The following is a 24,466-nucleotide window of genomic DNA, read 5'->3' on the forward strand; positions in this document are numbered from 1 at the left end:
CTCTGTCAGCAAGAAGAGTACCACACATTTAGATATTGGTTCTTGACCATAAAGTTTAAGTCTACACTCATGTGAGATGGTGTCAAGTTGACAATATGTACACAGAACAGAAATTTCTTTCACTTCTTTATGTTTATGAGGGTAATGAGACACTTGACGAGACAAAAAAAATTGCAATTTAGTAGAAGGTCAATTACATAAAGAATTGATTAGAATTAGAAACAAAAACAGAGAAATGGTATCCCAAATATATATAAAATGTAACTTTTAATAAAGTCTGGTTAAAAAACAAGCCTATATATACAATGTAAGAACAGAATTGATTTAAAGCAAAGCAGCCAGATACTCAAATAGCTAAGTAGACATCTAGAGGAAATAAAGAGCATTACTACTCTACCTGGTATATTTTCAGGTAGGTGTAAAGTATACAAAATAAAAATTTAAACAAAACAACTTTGCTATATTGTATATAGACCTATTTTCTGTTTTAACCAGACTTAATTAACCCCTTCATGACAATGGCTGATGTTATTTTTTGTATCTCTCGTGTTTTTTTATTTTCTCAATTACTGAACTCACACAAGTTATATATTGTTATTTTCAGTGCTTTTACTTTTGCTCTTTAGATATCATTATTTTGATTGTATCATATCATTTACCATAAAAAAAAGTATAAACTATGGTGAAAAATTGAGAAACAATTACTTGAAAACTTGAAAAATCTTATGCTCATCTATAAAAGCTACTGAAAAAAACTGCTAAATAGATTCTACTTGTTTGTCCTGAGTTTAGAAATACCCAATGTTTTTATGGGGTGTTTTGTTTTTTTTTGCACATTATGGGGCAATAAATACAAATAAGTGCAAACTATTTTAAAACCATTTTTTCCAAATCTGGTAATCCTGTCCCCATGTACTATTTGGAACATCGTTGAAGCTGGCCAATTCAATATACCCCATCAAACCATATATTTTAAAAGTCTAGACACCCCAGGGGATTTCATATGCTAGTATTTTAACTCTTTCCAAGCACTAATTCTACTACCAGTCTTTGTGGTAGCATTTTTTACAGACATTTTACTTCAGCTCCTGATATATATATGTCACTGTCAAACAACACCCCAATATGTGTTCATCAAAATTTGCAGTAGTATTGTTTGTGTGTTTTTTTTTCCCCCACATACATTCTACTTCAGGTATGAATTTATACCTCCTGATATATGTCACTGTCAAACAACAACTCAATATGTGTTCAGGAGCATGTACTGAGTACAGTGATACTGTACACATTTGGGACGTGTGCAATTTTCAAACTGGAAATTTGACATGTGGTCATCCTGCCCCCTGTGTTAACATTGACATTGTTGAACACGGCCAATTTAATTTACCCCATTAAACCATACAACTAGACATCCCATGGGCATTTAACATGCCAGAATTGTAACTCTTTCCATGTGAGAATTGTTTAAAGATAATTTTAGGACTCATAAAAATAAACTTATCACATTGTGATTAAAAAGCTGGACTCCATAGACTTGCATGGTTGAATACAGAACCTGTTCTGGAGAGACCCACTTGGAAACTTTCAAAACGTATTTTTTTAAAGAACGTCGCCATCTTGCGAGTGGCATGAGCTACAGCTGTTCCTGCCCTGAAGAGATTGCACTGAAATTGTCTGCAGGTAGAACACGTATATCCTTATAACCTTATAATGTGCTTAAAAGGCTATGTCTAAAAATATAAGCAAATGAGGGATCCCAGGTAACAATGGTTAAATAATCAAAAGGTGACATACTTTGTGCTTTTTGTGTGTTTCATAGACATGTCCATGGTGACATAAGTCTATTTAAGTTTGCTTGGTGTCCTGTATAAGGCTTAGGCATAAGGCTCCCTTTCATCTCTTGGTCCAATAATGGTCTTTCCTAATTTAAAGCCTATCCATAAGTATGAAGGCATTATAAAGTATTTCCTTTACAGTGTATGGTTACATTATTCTTAGTATGTAATGGTCTGATATGCATTTGCAGGTGGTATTACTGTGTATAAAATATTTTTTATGATCCTGCACTACCTTTCAACTAAAAACTGCCCCCAGCATGTCAAGACAGAGCATGTATGTCACAATGGTAAGTAGGGGAATTCTAGGTACAATGGACATTGATGGCAGAATAAAACAAACAACAGTGTTTCCTCATCCAAATGAACAGCAAATTATTTCTATGTTCATGAGTAATCCATTTACTACCTGAACAATGATGGGTCCTACCATCTTAATTTCAAAATTAGTTAAAAACACTTGCTAGCATTTCTACTTGAGGACAAAAGTGCTGATGACTGGCATACTAGATTAAATTCCACCAATTATTTTAATTCAAATCACCTTGGCAATTAAGCTCTAAAAATCTACTTATAGTCACCCTGACAGCTGCGTTGGTAATTTTCCCTGGGCAGGCAGTTAATCATGAGAGGTTTGTACAAAAAAAGTAAATCTATTGCCAAGGCCAGATTAAGGCATTTATACAAAAAGGGCCCCTCCTTTTTTTTCCCCTCAACAATTTTTCCACATCAACAAAAAATAATGAACCCCTATGTGACTGGGCTGTTTTTTACATTTTTGTACCCTTCAATAACATGTTGTAAACAGTGTTTGCATTAAGCTGTAATTTTCTCATTTACTGTACCCACACAATTTACCGTATTAGCGCAATTATTTGCTTGACCCTGATTAAAGGACGACCACCGTGAAATTTGAATATAAATTTAGGGGGGGGGAGCCTGAACATAAGACTACACTATAGGAAAAAAGTTTTACTAGTAAATATTCATTCACGTAAACTTCATTCATTCATGTAAACTATTTTTTTATATTTAATAAAAACTATAATTGAGAAAAATGATTTTTTTGTTTTTATTTCCTTTTATTTGCCAACTTGCTCCCATGTTATGCACATCTGCCCACAGTTATGCACATCTGCCCTTAGGCTTGCCACTCCTATATGCCACTCTGCCTCCCAGATGAGCCTTATACCCCCTATATGCCACTTTTTGTCCAGACTTTATAAATACCCAATTTTTTTTTTTTGCAAGGCAATAAGTACATGTACCGTATTGTTATTTCAAAACCATTTTTTCCGAATATGTTCATCCGGTGTCCATGTCCTATTTGGGACATCTTTAAAGCTGGCCAATTCAATTTACCCCCATCAAACCTTTTTTTTTTCGTCAAAAATTGTGGTAGTAATTTTTTGAGGTTTTTTTTCAAACACATTGTACTTTAAGTATGAATCTTTAGCTCTTTGCATATTTTACTGCCAAACAATATCCCAATATGTGTTCAGCAACATCTCATGAGTACAGTGATACCAGCTAGGCATAGGTTTGTTGGGTTGTTTGGAAAATGAAAAGCACACACTTCCCAAATGAGGCATTTTACCCCAAAAGGCCACATTTAGGATGTGTGCATTTCCTAATTTGGAAATTTCATAACTGGTCATCCAGTGCTCATGTCCTATTTGTGACATCTTTGAAGCCTGTCAGTTCAATTTACCCTCATTAAACCATATATTATTGAAAACTTGACACCCCAGCGTGTTTCAAATGGTAATGTTTTACGTGTGCTGTTCTTACATATAGTACTGCAAGCTAATGTAGCAAAACAACACAGTAGCTTGAGGACAGTGAAGCTTGTTTAGAAGTTATCTACATAGGAGTGGTATCCCTTGTTCATAAGGGGGAATATTAGGTCCCAAACAATCTGGGTATTGGTCCCCAGATGTTCTGGGCAACTTTAAAAGGTCCAGATGTCCTTGTACTTCTTCTGTATCGTCTGGGGTCTTCTAGTGTTCATGTGTCTATGTCCTTCTCTATTCCTTATTTTTTATTTATGTATGTTGACATGCAATGTGAATAATGTTGGACTTTTATTTCGCATACCCTGTTTGTTTGTTTTTTCGTTTCTCTGTATTTCTGTATTTTTCTTGTTTTGTAAACCCAATAAACTTTAAGTGTTAAAAGGTCCAGATGGCTATCTTTTACCTCATATACACCTTCACTCCATACCTTGAGCGCTTGAAAAGAATAACGCTTGAGGCCAAGAAAGCACAAGCCTCCTCAGTGCTATCCCTGCGCTACATCATACTAAAAAAAATATGAGAAGACTTAACCACTAGTGGGTAAAAAAAATAGTGTAGTAAGTAAAGTTATAACAGACAGAACAGAGCATACAATGCAAATCCAAAACATACCCCCTTCCCCCCAGTCTCACACAAGATAGAATTAAGTACAATAAGATGATCAATCCAATTCTTGAAACATCGAGGAGTTTTACTCTTTTTTTAGGCATATCAATTGTCACTAACTGTTTGCATTTCTGTGTTATACCTGGCACGTCAATTGTCAAGAAGGGCTTAATGTGAAATAATATAGAATCCTCTACATTCCTTCATGATATCACACCCTGTTCATATTGATGTAAGACTGTGGGGTGCAGTCCTCTCACCAGCAGAGTACCAGCACATGCATAACCTGTGACTAGACACACAGGCCCATGTAGCATGCATGGAAAGTGATGGCAGTGAAGCAAAGCAAGGAGAAGGAGGTTAAACAACCAGTCACAGGACATTATGTGACCTAAAGCCGTCCCACTTTTCTTGCCTGGGGTCAGATGGAGACATGGGGTACAAACAGAGTGTTAGGATCGGTGACTCCCACCTACGTCACAGAGAGGATCTTCACCCGGGGGGGGCTTGTTTTTTTTTTCTCTCCCATTTTCTAGAGTGTAATTAGTTAAGGGTGGGGTTTATAATCAATTAACTGTGTTGCTCTGTATATAAGGAAGTGGTTAAACTCACAGAGCTTGCTCATTGTAAGGGGCTTGCATTCTCTAAGTGACTTGCTTTCTGTAAGTGACCAGTTTGTGCACCACAGCAGTTAGTGCAACAGAAAGGAGGGTAAGTGACATAAAGCAATTGTTTAAATTCTGTAAGTGCTCACGTCCCTTTATAAAGTATGAGCAAGCTTGGAGATTTCACTCAGTGCACATCATGCCATATGTATGCATGCTTGGAACAGCAGTTCCTGGGTCCATATCGCTGTGGTAAGTGTGATCAATTGGTCTCTCTGGAAGCTGAGGTTGGTGCTCTGAAGAGGCACATTGAAACACTGAGAGAGATTGACAACCTTGAGAGGAGTCTGTTTAGATGGGGCCCCTAGCAATGAGGGAGGAGATCAGTCAGAAGGGAGTCAGGCACATAGCTGGGTAACAGTAAGACGTGGTTGCAGTGGGGAAGGGAAGAGGAAGAGGCAAGCCAGCCCAGAGTCTCTCCCTCCCTTTTAAGTGAGCACGTTGGGGAGGCAAACTCAGAGGTAGGCTTTCCGGAAAAAGCTGTTCTCTCTTACAGCCGGGAGAGCCGCTCATCCAATGTGCAGGGGATCCGAAAGGAAGGAAAGCCCAGGCAGGTTGTGGTGGTAGGGGATTCAATAATCAGGAAAACAGACAGGGTAATCTGTAGCTCTGATCGCAGCAACCGAATGGTTTGCTGTCTCCCGGGTTCGGCATGTTGCGGACAGAGTGGATAGATTATTGGGAGGGGCTGGTGAGGATCCAGCTGTCTTGGTGCACATTGGCACCAATGACATAGTAAGAGGAAGATGGAGTGTCCTAAAAGGTAGTATTCTCAGAGATACTACCTGTGCCATGCGCTACACCAGAAAGGCAGCGGGAGATTAGGCAGCTAAATGCATGGCTGAAGTCTTGGTGTAAGGAGGGCTTTGGGTTTTTAGAGCACTGGGCTGATTTTGCTTTGGGGTACAATCTCTATAGTCGTGATGGATTGTACCTAAATGCAAGAGGGTCCAATGTGCTTGGGGAGAGAACGGCTAGACGGTTGGAGGAGATTTTAAACTAGGAATGGGGGGGGAGGGAATAAATACCGGGCTAGACAGTATAGAAAGGGAAGGCGATTTACCTAGTGACCAGGTGGGTGGATCTGGGGGCTTGGTCTATACAGATAATAGGGAGAAGCATATATTTTGCCCCCCAAAGCAAGGACAGAAAGCGATTGCAGCATCGGTGTTAAATGACAAACTAAAGGTCATGTCTACAAATGCTCGCAGTTTAGGGAATAAGATCCATGAACTTGTAACAGCTGTGGCAACTGAGAATGTTGATATAGTGGCTGTTACTGAGACATGGTATAATGAAAAAAATGACTGGGACATATCAATACCGGGGTACTCTTTATATAGAAAAGACAGAAAGGGCAAGAAAGGGGGAGGGGTGGCCCTATATGTGAAAAATAACATAAAATCTAACTTAGTTGGTGAGGAGAACTTAGAGTCGGTTTGGGTTACAGTACAATTTGGCAAAAGTAAAGTAACTCGCATAGGTGTGATTTATAGACCCCCAGGACAAGTAGAAGAACTAGATAATCTACTAGTGGAGGAAATAGCTAGAATGACAGTGAAAGGGATGTTATAATCATGGGTGACTTTAATCTCCCTGATTTAAACTGGAAAACGAAAGTAGCTGGTTGTACCAGGAGTGCGGATATTCTAAACTCCTTACTGGGATTATCTTTAAAACAGGTAGTTGAGGAACCAACTCGTAAGGAGGCCATATTGGATTTAGTGTTCAAAAATGGAGATTTGTTAACAGATATTTCTGTAGGTGAAAGTTTGGGATCTAGTGATCATCAGTCTGTGTGGTTTAATATACGAACAGTGACTGAGTCACACCACACAAAAACAAAAGTTTTAGATTTTAGAAAAGCTGACTTTTCTAAAATGAGAAAATGTATAGAGGAGTCATTATCAGACTGGCACAATTTAAATGGCGTTCAGGAGAAATGGGATTTTGTAAAAGCTGTTTTATTGAAGATAACAGAAAATTGTATTAGGCTGGTCAGTAAGAGTAAAAAATTAAGGAAACCGCTGTGGTACTCTGCAGAAGTGGCCAAAATCGTGAAAGTTAGCCTTTAGTAGATACAAAAATACCCAAAGTGAGGAAGATAGACAGATCTATAAAATTAGGCAGAAAGAGGCAAAGAAAGTTATAAGATCTGCCAAATCACATGCAGAAGAACGAATTGTCCTCTCAGTAAAAAATGGAGATAAAACATTTTTTAGATATATAAATGAGAAAAGGAAAGTTAAACAATGATTAGTTAGACTAAAAACAAAAGGAATATATGTAGAAGAGGATAAAGGTTTAGCTGACTGCCTCAATGAATATTTCTGTTCAGTTTTTACAGATGAAAATGATGGAATGGGACCTCAGCTGAGAAAAAAGACTGAATCATTTGAAATATGTGAGTTTATCGAGGCGGAGGTTCTACTTCAGTTGTCTAAGGTAAAGACAAATAAGTCGATGGGGCCTGATGGAATACACCCCAAGTTATTAAAAGAGCTTGGGGTGTACTAGAAAAACCGTTAACTGATATATTTAACGAATCATTGGTAACGGGAGTTGTCCCTGGGGATTGGAAAGTAGCGAATGTTGTGCCCATTCACAAAAAAGGCAGTAGGGAGGAGTCGGGCAACTACAGGCCAGTTAGTCTTACATCTGTAGTGGAGAAATTAATGGAAACAATGTTAAAGGAAAGGATTGTTGAACATCTGAAGTCACATGGGTTTCAAGATCAAAAACAACATGGGTTTTCCTCAGGAAGATCTTGCCAAACAAATCTTATTGATTTTTTGGATTGGGTGACTAAAGTAATTGATCAAGGTGGTGCAGTAGACATTGCGTATCTGGATTTCAGTAAGGCCTTTGACACTGTCCCACATAGAAGACTTATAAATAAACTGCAATCTCTGGGTTTAGATCCCAATGTTGTTGAATGGATTAAGGAGTGGCTGAGTGACAGACAACAGAGGGTTGTAGTGAATGGCGTATATTCAGAACAAGGTCTTGTTACCAGTGGGATACCTCAGAGATCTGTACTTGGACCCACTCTGTTTAATATTTTTATTAGTGATATTGCAGATGGTCTTGATGGAAAGGTATGTTTATTTGCTGACGAAAATTTGCAACAGGGTTGATGTTCCTGGAGGAAGACGTAAAATGGCAAACGATCTAGGAAAACTGGAAAAATGGTCAGAGCTGTGGCAATTGGCATTTAATGTAGATAAATGCAAAGTAATGCACCTGGGGCATAAAAACCCAAGGGCAGAGTGTAGAATATTTGGTACTGTCCTAACCTCAACGTGTGAGGAAAGGGATTTAGGGGTAATTATTTCTGAGGATTTAAAGGTAGGCAGACAATGCAGTAGAGCAGCAGGTAATGCTAGCAGAATGCTTGGTTGTATAGCGAGAGGTATTAGCAGTAGAAAGAGGGAAGTGCTCATGCCGTTGTACAGATCACTGGTGAGACCTCACTTGGAGTATTGTGTACAGTACTTGAGACCATATCTCCAGAAGGATATAGAAATGTTGGAGAAAGTGCAGAGAAGGGCTACTAAAATGGTTTATGGATTACAAGATAAACCTTACCAGGACAGGTTAAAGGATCTTAACCTATATAGCCTGGAAAAAAGACGGGACAGGGGGATATGATAGAAACATTTAAATACTTAAAGGGAATCAACAAGGTAAAGGAAGAGAGTTTATTTAAAAGGAGAAATACTACCACAACATAAACAAGCATAAACTAGAGGGGCAAAGGTTTAATGGTAACATCAGAAAATATTACTTTACGGAAAGGGTAATGGACGCATGGAATAGCCTCCCAGCAGAAGTGGTAGATGTTAATACAGTAAAGTCATTTAAGCAAGCATGGGATAGGCATAAGGCCAAGCTAGATATAGGATAAGGGCAAGTACTAAAGGAAAGTACTCAGAGGTTGGGCAGACTGGATGGGCCTACTGGTTCTTATCTGCCGTCACTTTCTATGTTTCTATAATTGTCCCATTGTTTGGGCATATATTGGGAGATATAACGTATTGACATCTGACTACTACGGTCATAATTTCTTACATAATTATTCACAATGCATATTAAGTGTTTGTGCGTTAGCATGGATGTGTATGGTTGCATAATTCCTATTACTTAATGGTCTGAGTTGCATTTGTAGGTGGTATCACTGTGTATAAAATATAATTTTTATGACCTTGCTCTACAGTACTATGTTGGGGGGCAAAGGGATGATGGGGACACTTGGCCTTACTTGCCTCCTGGGCCAGAAGCTGCCAGCCCTCCACTGAATTGAAAACTACATAATGCAAAAAAAATAATCAAAATATTTGCACATTTTCAAGTTACACAATACACAACACTTTGTAACCTAAGTAAGGTTGTGAAGTAAACTTGTTTTTTTAAAATCACATATATATATATATATATATATATATATATAAAGTACTGCAGAGAAGAAAAGAAGAGAGGATGGACTTATTAAACATGACTAAAAAGTGTTAAAAGGATATATTTTTTATGAGTCCATCCTCTCTTCATTTCTTTTTAATGATTTATTGTTTAGTTGTATGACCATACTCATTCCCCCAGTTTATTTTAAAGATCTATCTGTACTCATTCCATTTCAGGTGACAATTTTATACCCAACTTACACTTTAATTTGGGAAAACTATAAATCATTTTATTCAAGACATGTTAAGCTATTCCTAGATAAACCGTGCATCTTTTCATGTAATATATTGGAAAACTATGAAAAAAGCAAATTTTTCTGAATTATTTATTTCTTTATAAATTAGATGTGGTTGTACATACATGTAAATTACACACGCAACCCATAAAGGTCACAGTAAACAATACAGCACATGGTAGGCACATATAAGAAGGGGTTAGCTTCTGTAATTACACTAAACAGTAGTATACCTAAGGGGGAGGGCAGTCTGCCCCAGGTGCCACTCATGGGTGGGCAGGGGGCTGGCCCACCGGCTGCCTAACGCGGGCCTGCTGCTCAGCCGCCCTCCAGACCAGTGAAATCTACAAGAGAGCTAAGAGGTTGCAGGAGAGTGAATGGGTGAATTAATTAGTGTGTAGGGGAAGAAATGGGACTGCCTGTGCCGCCTCTGCCCCTTTAGCAGTCTGTCTGTGCCACCTCTTTCCCCTAAACAACCTGTTTAGGGGTAAGTGGTGGCACAGACAGACTGTTAAAGGGGTAGAGAAAAAAACCTGCTAAATAGATTCTACTATTGCTTTTTTCTGCATCTTATGGGGCAATAAGTACAGGTAGCGTTTTGCTATTTCAAAGCCATTTTTTCCAAATCTGGTAATTCTTCCACCCATGTGCCATTTCAGGTATCTTTGAAGCCGGCCAATGCAATTTACCCCATCAAATCATATATTTTTGAAAACTAGACACCACAGGGTATTTCAAATGCTAGTATTTTAACTCTTTCCATGCAGTATATCTACCACCAGTCTTTGTCAAACTTTGTAATAGTAATTTTTTGCATTTTTTTTTCCACACACATTTTACTTCAGGTATGAATTAACAGGTTCTGGTATATGTCAATATGTGTTCAGCAACATCTCCTGAGTACAGCGATACCTCACATGAATGATTTTGCCTGGCTGTTTTGGGGCAAAAGGGCCACATTTGGGGCATGCGCATTTTTCAATGTTGAACTTTGCCATTTGGTGATCCACTGCCCATGCCCTGTTTGGTACATCTTTGAGCCAGGCCATTTCAGTGTGCACTATAAAACCATATATTTTTGAAAACTAGACACTGCAGGGTATTTTCATTGCTGGTATTTTAACTATTTGCATGCACACATTTTACCATCAGCATTTTGCAGTAGTATTTTTGTGTGTATTTTCCCACACACACCTATATTATGTATGAATTTATAGCTCCTGGTATATGCCGCTGTCACACGACACCCCAATATGTGTTCAGCAACATCTCCTGAGTACAGCGATACCCCACATGCATAGGTTTGTCATTTTTTGGGGGAACTAAAAGGCCACATTTGGGACGTGTGCATTTTTCTAATTGGAAATTAGATGTGTGGCCATCCTTTCCCCAGTGTTAATTGGGACATTGTTGAACCGGGCCAATTCAGTTTACCCCATCAAATCATAATTTTTTTTAAAAGTAGACACCCCATGGGCATTTAATATGGCAGACACTGGCAGATGAAAGGCACATATAGCCCTGTAGAGCAGGACTGAATTTCCACCACAATATTAAAGAAATTTAAAAAAAGGATCCCCTAGAGTAAGAACAGTCAAAGAGGTGCAGCAGAAGCAGTAGTAGTAGAGCACTGGGCCTGGGTAGGCAGACACTGGCAGATGATAGGAAGATGCAGCCGCATGGAGTAGGACTGAATTTCCCCAATATTATATATTGTACATAATAAATTGTCACCAATATTTATTTATCAATGAAGAATATTAGATGATATGATATGAATCAATATTAATCAACTAAACTCTACCCAGGGAAACATGTCTGATGTAGTCCCTGTAAGCGGTTCTATAAATTAAATACATACACTACAGTAGCCACTATAGCTTCTCCAATCCATCCTACAACAGTAAATGTAAACTACCATATTTGCCCGATTATAAGACGACCCTGATTATAAGACGACCCCCCAAATCTGAATATTAATTTAGGAAAAAAAGAAAAAGAATGAATATAAGACGACTCTATAGGAAAAAAGTTTTACCAGTAAATGTTAATTCATGTAAACTATTTTTTTTAATAAAAGCTATGATTGAGAAAAATATTTTGGTTTTATTTCCTTCTATTTTCCAACCTGCCCCCCCAGTTATGCACATCTGCCCCAGAAATGCCTTATACCCCCTATATGCCACTGTGTCCCATGATATGCCTTTTAACCCTATATGCCACTCTGCCCCATGATATGCTTTTTGACCCCCTATGTGCCACTCTGCCTCCAGAAATGCCTTATACCCCTATATGTCACTCTGGCATTAAGGGGGTTAAAAGGCATATTATGGGGCATATAGGGAAGTTTAAGGCATTTCAAGAGGCAGAGTGGCGTATAGAGAGTTAAAAAGGCATTTCTGGAGGCAGAGTGGCATTAAGGGGGTTAAAAGGCATCTCATAGAACACTCTGCCTCCAGAAATGCCTTAAGCCCCCCATTTAACACTCCCCCACCCCCCTCCCCCAAACTTACCGGTGCTTCTGACTCCCCTGTGATGCAGCCGGGGAAGCGTGTAGATGTCTACGCGATTCGCGCAGACAACTTACGCTGCAGCCGGAAGGAGGTGTGGCTAGCAGCGGGGGTTGTCTGCGTCCATAGCGCAGACCTTCCCCGACTGTCAGAGAGAATTCCCTGCACCGGTGCCGGGAAAGGTCTAACCTAACTGTCACTGTCTCACACTCAAACTCTTATCAGTCTGTAACTGCTGCTACTGAGAAGTTAAAATGGTGTCACCACACATATATTGAATGCTTATCCCTTCCCTTGTAAATGCTGATTGGTTATTGGACCCATCAATCACGGTCTTTTACATAAATGAGCCCACCTCTCGTTTTTTGGCTACTTCTATCAGTCATCGGTATGTACCCTCCTATTCACAGTCCCTCCCACTTTACCTCATCAATGAGCGATAAAAGGGTTTGTTATGGCGCCAAAACAGCTTGTATTTGAGAATTTTTGGAAATTTTGCAGTTGACTTTCATGAATTTCTTCAGGGGATCTCCCTTGTTTTTGGTGATTTGTACAAATGCACAAAACAAGCAATTTTTGTTAAAAATAAAGTCAGTATGAAAACAATCTGCAACTTTCTGTTTTTGTTTGACCGAACGCATCTCATGCTGCCTGTGTTCACATGCTATACTCACGTCCAGTCAGGGGCAGCACTGGCTCAAGTGGGGCAGAGGACATATGGAGGTATGTTTGAGTTTGAGAGGGGCACTGATTGATTCCTGGGGGGGAATCCTTATCTGCCTGCCCAGTCGACTCTTATGTCTAACTCACCCTGTGCTCAGGGGGCACAGGGCGAATGGGAAAGCCCTAACCAGACTGCCATGAACTAGCCAGCTATGGGGGCTCTAAATGCACGGAAACGCTCGATGCCCAGTGACAGTTGGAACTGTGTCACTACAGTGAAACCAGTGTGCTTGTGGTAGACAAAACTAGGAGGTAGTTACAGAGAGGGAGCAAATTTGGGAACCCTGGCTTTATTACCAATATTTAGGACCAGGGTTTACCCAGCCACCGCTATGGAACTTTGGCCAGGCTACAGCGTGGACAATTCTCGGGGATGTTTCTGGCGCTGGCGCTCAGGGTCCTGATGTTGGATCAAGTTGCTTTTTGGAATATAACATCTTTGAACCCTGAGCGCTGCAGTGGTTCCCCCGGGATTGACACCACTCCCTCACCTTTTTTGATAGGTAAAGAATGCATATTAAAGTACTTACAAAGAGTAAACGGATGACCTCCTCCATATCAAAGCTCATTTTTTGTGTGGCCTAACACTCATATGCATGTACTCAGCAAAAGTATGTCACCCATATATCAAGGAAACTGGTATATGAAGGTATGTACCACCAACGGTACAGAATATTGTTCCCTTATTTTCATTGTGGATCGATCAATATCTCTCAACTGACCATGCTCTACTTTCAGTGGCTTGAAAGCTCTTAGGTAGGGCCCTAGCATGCATAAATATCCCTCTGCTCTGTTTAATATCTTTTTTATTAATCTGGCACATATTTCCATTTTTCTTACCTATGCAGAAATGGTATACCTTACCGGGAAGTAGGTTGCCTATAATTACAACAAGCTGAGCTCCTGGGATTGCAACGATACTTACAATAGGAGATACCAGTCATGCTGATCAGTTGTCCAGGATTGCAGTAAGATATCCAGAACTCCTCCCATCATCCTACGCCTTCATAAATCACCTGTCTCCTCCCTTTCTTTCTGTTAACATAAAGGAATCAGTCCATCTCCGGCACATCTTTCCTGCAGATTGTCACAGGTGAGTGCCACTTTTCAAAGTGTTGTGTATGCTACTCAAATCGAAAATGTTCAAGTAGTATGATAAGTTTTTACAATAAGCTTTCCACTGGCAGCAACTGTTAAGCCTCTTGCATTTGTGCCTTTAACACTTTCAGTGTTAGTGATTGAAGAAGAAAAAATAATATTGTTCAAAAATGGGTGATAAGTAGCCTGAAAAATAGTTTAATTACAGATCTCTCAATCTGTCTCCATCCTTCCTTTGAAAAATGTTAATGTTATTTGATCCTGTTATCCTCTCTATTTATACCCGTCTTAAGTAATAAACTGCCTTTTACCACCTCTGCTTCCAGTATACTGAATTTATTTCTGAAACTTTGACTTTGCATTGTTTCATGTATTTCTTGCTGGCAGCCACAATTCTTTGCACGCTGAAACCATATGATGTCTAGTTCCACTGCGTCATCAAGCGCATCTAACTTGTGTTTAGCTGTACTAATGTAACCGTGGTAACCAAAAATCTCTAACTCAAAGGTAAATATAATAAATTATAGTATTGTGGCCACCTGCATTTATTATCAAACTCAAAAAATGCATAAATTGTCTAATCCAAAAAAAAGGTTTCATGGGTATAGAATTGGGTTACATCACATATTTATTTGAGTTTGAAATTTAATAAAAATACTAAGATTTATTTATGTTTAATTTTGTATTGGAGATTTTTGGTTATCATGATACAATTCTTACAGTTAACTACTAACCTAGAACACAAAAAACTACAAAGTTAATATTTTATGTTCACTGCAGGCTCCATGGACGATTACACAGTGTATGTTCCGGTGAAACTAACCTTCTCATTATGGGATTATGGGGTCTTTGCTGCAATGCTTCTGGGATCCACGGGCATTGGGCTGTTTTATGCACTTTGTCATGGGGGCCAGAGGACTTCAGAAGACTTTTTCACAGGGGGGAGGAATATGACTGCACTGCCCGTAGGGTTATCTCTGTCAGCCAGCTTCATGTCTGCGGTGCAAGTTCTAGGGGTCCCGGCTGAAGCTTATCGGTATGGTGCTAAGTTTCTGCAGATGTGCCTGGGTCAGACTCTAAACAGTCTACTCACTGCTTACTTCTTCTTGCCTGTGTTCTACAGACTGGGGATCACCAGTACCTATGAGGTAAGGGAGCTATAACCTACAATACTTGTTTATGCTATAGATTAAACCTTTTCAAGCATCCTTGATTCTTAAATTTACAGCCTTTTTCATTATTTCTGGATTCAGTAAAAAGGTATTTTGTTTCTACTCATAGTATTTGGAATTAAGGTTTTGCAGGAGTGTTCGACTCTGTGGCACCATACAGTTCCTGTTGGGCACTGTAAGTATTCCAGTCACAATGGAGGGAAAGTGTTGGCCAGACCGGAATTAAACGATGATCATTTCCATGCTTTGTCTCTACAGATGTTTTACACTGGGATTGTGATCTACGCACCAGCCTTAATACTTAATCAAGGTTATTATATCTTCAACATCTAATCTTTGCATGATGCTTGGTATCTGGCCTTGAGTACCCTTTGTCACTTTTATCTTACAGTTACCGGATTGGATATTTGGTCATCGTTATTCTCTACTGGAGTAATCTGCACATTTTATACTACTGTGGTGAGTAACGAGTACCGTAATCTTAGTGCTCAATTTACACTGGTGCACTTTCCATAAAAAATAGCCTCATCCTGGCATCACAAAGCTATAACACTAGTGACACTTGATTTAATCTAAGAATGTTAGCCTATTTTTACAAATACATATAGCTCAATAATATTAATACATATAAAGTTCACTGACTGTGATCTCTGAGTGTTGTTATTCTTAATGAATCTGATTGGATTCTAGTACATGTGTTATTACCCATAAGCAATAGAGGGTCCAATGGAAAAGTTCCCAATGTACATCGCTGCGGAATATGATGGTGTTATATAACACAATAAATAATAATAAAAGTACATACCATGTCAGAAAGGCTGTCAATGACTTTAATGTCCATGTCCTTTCTAGGGTGGTATGAAGGCTGTGATTTGGACAGATGTTTTCCAGGTGCTGGTAATGCTCTCTGGATTCTTTGCTGTTGCTATCCGTGGTACCATGTTGGCTGGTGGAGTCTCTGAAGTTTTGGACATTGCAAGGAATTACTCTCGAATCAACTTTGGAGAGTATGCACTATAGATACTGTGCCCTCTGTCAAAGTTGTGATAAAAAGGATAAATAAAGATCTACAATGGGACAAAGTAAAATTAGAGAATATTTTTTCTGACAATATATGTCTAACTTACTATACAGTGAAACCAATTATATAAAATTATGCTACAGTACGAATGTACTTCACATTCACCAGAACTGAAACAGTCATACCTGCCAATGTAGATAAGTATAGTAATATGGCAAATAGGAGTCATCTGATCTACAAAAAAAGTCCTCCCAATTCACATATTTATAATTCCTGTAAGACGGTGACCAATCGAGAAAAGCCTGTCCATATTATCACTTCATTACATCCCTAACAGGGCTGGACTGTAGATTAAAATTAGGCCAGGCACTTTAAGGTCAGTGGTGCCATAACAACATATGTGCTGTTACTGGCTGGATACACACGACTGCAGGCTGTGCTCATACACTCTTTTAGTGAGTGGCTGTGTGTATGCAGCTGGCAGGCACACACTAAAAGACAATAACTGCTGTGCAAGCATGGTATGTAGAAGGTGCCATGATGCACTGGCCCACAGGGCACTTGTCCATTTTGCCTAATGGCCATTACATGTGTGATCACTGAGAACTGTAGATAATATTTTTTTTCTCCACAGCTTTGACCCTGATCCCCGCCGACGCTACACTTTTTGGACCTTTGTTTTTGGGAGTACGTTCCTCTGGCTATCTATGTATGGGGTTAACCAGGCCCAGGTTCAGCGCTACATAGCATGTAAATCAGAATGTCAGGCAAAGATGTGAGTCATTTTAATATCTTATGTAGCACTAAATGTCACTATGATATGGACCTGTTTCTGAAAGCTTCTGAAAGCTATCAACCTTGAATTTTAACACCGTTAGGTGAAAACTGACTGGATATACAGTGAGCTCTGTCTCAATCTTTCTCACAAATATTTGACAGAGAGACGACAAAGCAGAGTGAACATAACTGTGACAGACTGTAAGGGTGGATTCACAAAACACTGAGAGCAATTGGTATTCATGAACTATGGAATATAAAGTGCCCACCAAACAAAAAAAAAGTGCCAAGTTGGCCCATCCAGAGCTTTAAAGGCTTTAAGAGAGTCAGAAACACAGAGCACATGGCACACATATAAGCATTGAGGGAGACACATGCAAACAGACATACATATAGATATAGACACAGTTTCAGTGTGTTTTCAGGTACTTCATAACGCTACACTTCTACCAACCAAATATTATGAGCTACTAATGAAGATGGACACCAGGTAAGAAAAAATAATGAATTTAGGTCCCAAAGAGCAAAGAAGTATGAAAGAGCTATATGATTAGTGCAATGTATAGGTTTTCACTTATCTACCGAAAGAATGATAGAACTTTGTGGTAACAAATAATTTAGGGTGTTGTAGAGCAAAATAAGGAGACATTTGATAAAATACAATAGTACAAATTTGGCTATAAACTTAGAAAAAAAACACTAAGTTCTCTCTTTTCTTCAACCATGGTTTTGTGGAAAAGTTGGGAATCATTGCTCTGCAACTATTACAAGCTAATTTTTTTTACAAAGTTACCAAAGAGTTAAGGGCCTGTCTCTCCCCCTTTCTTCTATTACTGTATTTCTATGGTCTTGGTTGATTTGAGTCTGAGTGTGTCTTTCCTTCCACAGTGCAATAATGGTGAATCAAGTGGCCCTCTACTTCATTGTGTCAAGTGCGGTCATCTGTGGCATTGTAATGTTTGTATATTACCTGAACTGTGACCCACTTCTGGCTGGATATGTTTCTGCACCTGACCAGGTATTGATTTAACTTGATGTTGATGTGAATTAATTTACTATCTGTCTACTACCAAAATGCATAATCATGTTTAATATGTTATATAATTATGACAATGTGCTGTCAAGCTAAATTAATATGTTAATTAGTGACTAATTTTATACTTGGACAAGGTGATGATGCTGTTCGTAAGCCTCATAATTTGTGGTATACCATTTTGAAAGACCGTGCACACAACCTCAATAATTAGTGACCTGGTTGCTATTTCCTTCCAAATAGAAAAAACGGAAAACGGCACACTGGGAATGCCATGTTTAATTTAATGTTATATACATACTTGGCTTCCATCATGAGGGTACAGCCAAGTTCTAAAGGGCCTGGCTGTCCTGGCAGTAAAATAAGTCTTTAAATCTTGGTTTAAATAGTCTTTCTATTATAAAAGGTTTTGTAGATATACAGCAGCAGACCACTTGCCAAGGATCCCTCTTCTTGGCTGGATAGTAGAACAGTAGTCACAGGGCAGTAGTGGTTGCGTTTCACACGGATAGTGGTTATTAAAAAGAAAGAAAAGCACAATGGTGTAGTATGTTTTATCAGATTGAAAAAAAAAGCCAAATTATGGTACTCACAAAATATGGGGGCTTAATAATTAGCCCCCAAATATGCGCTTGGGCGATATGATCCTCGCCTAGGGATATTCTTGTGTCGTACTCTTACGGTTCTTTTGATGACTTTTTAGAACTTGATGTACATGCGAGATTACGAAAAGAAGCACATATTTGGGGGCTAATCATTAAGTCCCCATAAATTGTGAGTACCATAATTTGGCTTTTTTTCAATCTGCTTGATAAGACATACTATACCATTGTGCTTTTCTTTCTTTTTAATAACCACTATCCGTGTGAAGTGCAACCACTACCCCACTGTGACCACTTATTAGAGGGAACTGGAGGAGGAGCCCTCATTAGGGTGAAGGAGGCCTTAGCCAATCAGGAAGTTCAGAAGCCTTTTGGTCCCTCCACACAGAGCTCAGTGTAAGCTGTAGCCAGCACCAGTACCATAAATTCCACTGATATGTGTGTGCATGTGACTGTGTTTGCCTGTTTGTGTGACTGTGTGTGCGAAATGTCAGATAATAGAGGGGGCAATTGTCAAACTTCTCATGTCTGGTAATGAAGGGGGTAATTGTCTGAAACATCTCATGTCTGGTAAGGGGTTAATTGTCGAGACTGCTCATGTCTGGTAATGGATTGGGTTTATTAAGACTCCTCCTGTCTGGTAATGGAGGCCATTAATTTTCTGAGACTGCTCATGTCTGGTAAAGAAGCAGGTTAATTGTCTAAGACTGCTCATGTCTGGTAATAGAGGGGGTAAATTTTATGAGACTGCTCATGTCTGGTAATGGAGGTGGTTAATTGTCTGAGTAATGACCATACCTTTGACGCGGCCAGGACTGCTCACTGACGTTAGTGGGTAGTCTTGCGGACGCCAGTGGGCGGTCCTGCTGATGACAGGGGTGCTCCCACCATCACTGTATGTTCACTTCTGAGATTATGGTCATGTTTAATCCCTTACAGTACATGCCTTACATGGTGCTGGAGATTTTTGATCAGTATCCAGGAGTCCCAGGCCTCTTCCTTGCCTGTGCTTATAGTGGGACCCTTAGGTGAGATTTTGTGAATGAACATATCAAAAGTACATTTAGCCATATTTCAACCTGCACCTTTTAACTATAATTTTCCAAATGTACACCTGCAGCACAGCATCTACAAGCATCAATGCAATGGCAGCTGTCACAGTTGAGGATCTCATAAAGCCAAGAATGCCACAAATGTCCATGAAGAAGCTGACCCTCATATCAAAGGGGCTTTGTGAGTTTCATTCACTTGACTGGAGGTGGATCATCTTTCTGTCATAGAAGAAGCTTCTGCTCCAGAGTAAAAGTGCCTATAGTCAAAGATATATTTTCCATATCTCTTATTTTCTTTCTTGTTATTGCTTTAAAACGTTGCCATGTTCTATTATATCAATTTAACTATGGCATAATACAAAAATACTATTCAAAGTGAATTAATCAGTGTAATGTATCTCTTGAGACACACACATGGAGAGCATGCTAGTGTGGGATATACTGGTATATACATGCAAACATTATGCCCTGATTCACTCTGACTGAATGTGGTCTGTTGACAAATTTGTGACACAAATCCACACGTTTCCCACATCATGTGACAGTGTGGTGACATCACATTCTGTCAAAATTACTAGGTATGATACTTATAATATAATGTCCTCCTCAAACAAAATTATAACATAATAAACAAGCATAGTTGATAATTATATAGATTTGTATATAGATAAAAACAGAAAGTAAATAGAAAGGGCAAGCTTTCCCATGCTCCATGGTGGCAAAGGAGGAGCTAATACAAGCAGTCTGTCCTAATACTTACTGATGACATAGGAACTATAGGATATCCAGTTTGTACTTGTGGATGATATTAACAGATTAGGAGTGGCATTTCATTTTCTTTTGTGATATGATGGTTTACACACCCAGCCCTCTCTCTCCCTATTTCATACCCTTGTGACCTTTGGAATACACACAAAGTTCATTAACATGTTTATAATCTCAAGGAAGTTTGTGTTCTTAAATGACTAATACATAGGTTAGTAAAACCCCTAAACACCTCTAAACAAGTCATGTCATCCTTTTTTGACTATTGAAATGTAGGTGATTGTACTTGTATGAATGCGTGTACAACAAGGTCTACTTCAAACAGATTCCATTTGTTGATTGGACTAGCCAAATCCAACACAAATGCACTGACAAATTATATCTTTACTTTTTACTTTTATCTTTACTTTTTTACATTATATTCCTGTTAGCATAGGCATATTAGCATAGGCTTGGCTGACTACGAATGGGGCTTGTGAATTGAGTATGCCCACCAATCACCTGATGCCTGAGCGTTCCCAGGTATATTGGTAATATACCCAATTGCTGAGCGGAAAGCAGACACTTTACCATCCTAGCTGTTTTTATTGATTTATGACATGTACTAAACTGAAAATGTTACATAAGTATTTGACTGCATAACATTTCAACTATTTGTCAATATATTGAGGAAAATGATCCTTCCCTCTAAAAAGCAATCTAATATTTTCATATGGGGTCAGTTTGATGTTTACTGCTTTACAGTGAATGTGTTTTGTGCTTCTCTTACAGCTTTTTTTTATGGATGTTCCTGTATCACAGTGGCTGCACTATCATCACTCCTTGGAGGTGGGGTACTTCAGGTATGGAAGAGGTGAACCTTTGGGTTTAGTTATACTTTTGGCTACCAATTTGCAGACAACTTCTAATGGTCTGTCTCTTCTCTATTTCGCATAGGGCTCCTTCACAGTAATGGGAGTGATCAGTGGACCACTACTTGGAGCATTTATTCTGGGAATGTTTACTGTTTCCTGCAACACAATAGTATGCAGTGTATTTCTTTATACTCATTACTAAAACGAAACTTGTGTGGGTGCATGTGCTGGTGCTCCTGACTTAATTTGCTTATTTACTGTATGAGTGATGGGAGAAAGCATCCATTAGGATAGTAAACAAGTATTGTTTCAGACAAAATGAATGATGAAAGTGACAATGAAAATGATCCAGGGAAAAAATGTTATTTCTACACTTAACGTGACTCCACCCCATAATGCAGTGCCAGCAATAAAGCTAGGCATGTTTTTTTTCTCAACTGAAGCAGTTACATTATTTTTCAGGAAAAAATGCCTTGTGTATTGGCTTTTAAAAGGTTCCAACAAGACACATTACTTTTTATTTATTGAGCACCAGCAGATTCTGCAGTGCAATTACAATTAGCATAAAAATAAAATTGACAATAACACATTATGACATACTGGTAGAGAAGGAGAAGAGGGACTTGCGCTAGCAATCTTAGGAACGAGACAGAAGGTAAGGGATTATTTTGGCTCATTTATTTTCGGACAACGAATTTCGTTTCTTGCTCTTTCGATTTGAATTAAACTCTGAGGATTTTTTTCATTTGGATGCCCCAAAACAAGTTTCTCTCTGTACACCCAGATCTCTCGGTTCCACATGTCCTTATCCCCCTTGTCCTGTCTTGCCCTCTCCTCCAGCACTGTGTGCCCCCTGCCCCCTGTACACCCACCTTCTCCAGCTGCTGTCTGGTCTCCTCTGATCTCTCTATGTAGCTGCAGAGAACACACGGACATGAGGGAGGGTGTGTGAGTGCACCTGCAGAGAAGAAACTGACAGGAGGGAGAGTAAGAGAGGGGAGGGAGCATGCGTAGTGTTCACAGTGCCTTCAATAGAAGCTGTCCTAAATTAAAATATAATCCTTGCATATATAAATACATATAAAATCTGTATTGTTCTTATCTGGTATCAAATTTTAAAAATAAACAAAAATTTTAAAAAATAAACAAAAAACAATAATTAAGACTTCCAGGGATACTTTACCCCCTGGTAGGCACGTGTCTTGGAAAACCAATTATATCCTGTTAAACTTTTAAATGTAACAGTAATGCTAATTAATATCAGGTAATGTGCCAATTCAGGTAATTCAGGTAATGTGGCAGAATTCTTTAAAATTAAAGTTTCTATGAATCTGAATGCACAAGTCTAATCTCCTTGAAGCATCAATTGAATCTATTTTAACTTTAGTAGCTATAATGCAGAATTTATCCGTGTTATTTTGTACCCTGCATTATTATTGTTTTCAGCTCTTCAGGCAAAGACAGATCGAGTTTTAAGGGGGCTCAGGCCACTGAGTTTAACTATTTGGGACTTTAAGACCAATATTGAGAACCTTTGCTAAATATATATTATGTGTAGATGAGGATGTTTGTTGTAGCTGCTTAAGGATCATGAATGCATATTCTATACACTTTTTTTCTCTTTTTGAAGGGAGTCTTTTCAGGCCTTTTAGTTGGATTTGTGCTAAGTATGTGGGTAGCAGTAGGAGGTACCCTTTATCCACCCACCCAAACAATGATGGGAGTCTTGTCTACCTATGCAGAGCATTGCCCCTTATACAACTTCAGTGAAGGAATCATCTATGGCCCAGCTCAAGCATTAAATATCTCTACATCATTAGACAGGTAAGGAAAGTAGAACTGTATATTATTTGAAAATTATATTTCTTAATCACTATACACCACCAGGTGTTAAAATGCAGGTAGCTCTCTGCTGCTTCTACCTCCAAATATATAGGTAGAAAAAAACTAAATGGTTTCCTTCCATCTTGGGAAAATTTAAGACGTTAATTAATAGCATTCACTGATCATTACGTATGGATTTCTATACTGATGCTGTCATTTCCCACACAGTTCTTCCATCACCGAACAATTTTATTCACTGTCCTATCTGTATTATGGAGCTTTGGGTACAGTGAGTACAATCTTGATGGGATCTCTTATTAGCTACCTGACAGGTAACATTTTATGCACATTAAGCATTTATTCTGTTGCACAAGAGGTTGACGTAAAGTGATAATCCTGTTATCTCTCCATTTATTATATAGGACCCACCAAGAGAGAGGATATTGCCCTAGGTCTGCTGTGGTGGGACCTTACTAAGTTTTCCTGCTTTAAATCAGTAGAGGTGAAAAAAGAAACTGAGAAAACATGTGATGAGGTGAGGATATGCTCAGTCTAACATCAGCCCAAGAAGGATAAAAAAATAAAGGAACAAGGATTATGAGTGAAATCATCACAAAGATATCAAACATGAGTTCAGAATATGAACATATGGACAGCAGAGAAAAGCATGATGTTTTGTAGACACTAGAATTATAGGAAATCTGAAAAAAATTTGCCAGTAGTGGGTTCCTCCTCTTATATGAAAATGCACCCACAGCAATTATAGTACAGTGACAAGGCTGTCTGAGTCATGGGGGGATCCAAGTAGGGCAATTGGGCAATTGTCCCCTGAGAACCAGGACTGTCACAGAATAAAGATTTAAGTCCCTGCCTTCAGGTCCCTAATTTCCATGAAGGAGGCAGGATTCAGCAAGGTCATGTAACATTTTGCGTAGTAGTTATTGTAGGGTGGCAGCTTGCACTATGTGAGAGACAGGGTAGTAGATACAGAGAGAGTAGGTTGCATGAGGGTGTGTAGCATCTATGTATGGTAGCATGTGTGTCTTGGTATGTTAGTGTGTGTGTGTGTCTAGGTATGTTTGTGAGTGGTATGTTGCTATGTGTTTGTGACTGTTAGTGTGAGTGCCTGGGTATGTTGAGAAAAAAAAACAGTCACTGCCGGACATGAAACTATTAGGAACTGTAGTGTGAACATCAATGACAATGTGGTCTGTACAGTGACATAGTCATATCTGATATTTTTAGGTCTCTTATCCAGTGAAGGAAGGCTCCAACCGCTGCTCTTTTTCACAACCTAACCACCTAACGCATTCTGACAAGAGAAGCTTCCTGCTGGCTCAGGAACACTCTAAAACCTCAGAAACGGACATTGAAGCAGAGAACACTCCAATCTCATTTGCAGCCATTAACAGTCTGGGAAGAGAGCCATGCATATAA

The 24,466-nt window shown here is 39.0% G+C and overlaps 1 protein-coding gene across 1 annotated transcript; it reads left to right on the top strand.

The window, feature by feature from the left end:
- The first annotated feature begins 13,478 nt into the window (after positions 1 to 13,478).
- On the top strand, positions 13,479 to 24,466 carry LOC149289494 (sodium/iodide cotransporter-like). The gene is made up of 16 exons (XM_089490547.1): positions 13,479 to 13,504; positions 14,753 to 15,077; positions 15,211 to 15,276; positions 15,360 to 15,411; positions 15,493 to 15,560; positions 15,954 to 16,108; positions 16,757 to 16,897; positions 17,788 to 17,917; positions 19,474 to 19,562; positions 19,655 to 19,767; positions 21,123 to 21,193; positions 21,288 to 21,374; positions 22,836 to 23,029; positions 23,258 to 23,361; positions 23,452 to 23,564; positions 24,275 to 24,466. Exons 2-16 carry the CDS (start codon positions 14,787 to 14,789, stop codon positions 24,464 to 24,466), a joined length of 1,866 nt encoding a protein of 621 aa, XP_089346673.1. The 5' UTR covers positions 13,479 to 13,504; positions 14,753 to 14,786.

The sequence above is a fragment of the Sceloporus occidentalis genome, unplaced genomic scaffold, assembly GCF_023333645.1.
Source record: "Sceloporus occidentalis isolate IW3139 unplaced genomic scaffold, rSceOcc1.0.p SCAF_45, whole genome shotgun sequence".
Classification (NCBI taxonomy): domain Eukaryota; kingdom Metazoa; phylum Chordata; class Lepidosauria; order Squamata; family Phrynosomatidae; genus Sceloporus; species Sceloporus occidentalis.

Excerpts from the sequence above, each read along its gene's own strand:
- LOC149289494 (XM_089490547.1), top strand. The coding sequence starts at position 14,787 with ATGCTTCTGGGATCCACGGGCATTGGGCTGTTTTATGCACTTTGTCAT. Across the intron at positions 15,277-15,359 it reads TACAGTTCCTGTTGGGCACT|ATGTTTTACACTGGGATTGT; the intron begins GTAAGTATTCCA and ends TTGTCTCTACAG. Across the intron at positions 19,563-19,654 it reads GCTTATAGTGGGACCCTTAG|CACAGCATCTACAAGCATCA; the intron begins GTGAGATTTTGT and ends GTACACCTGCAG.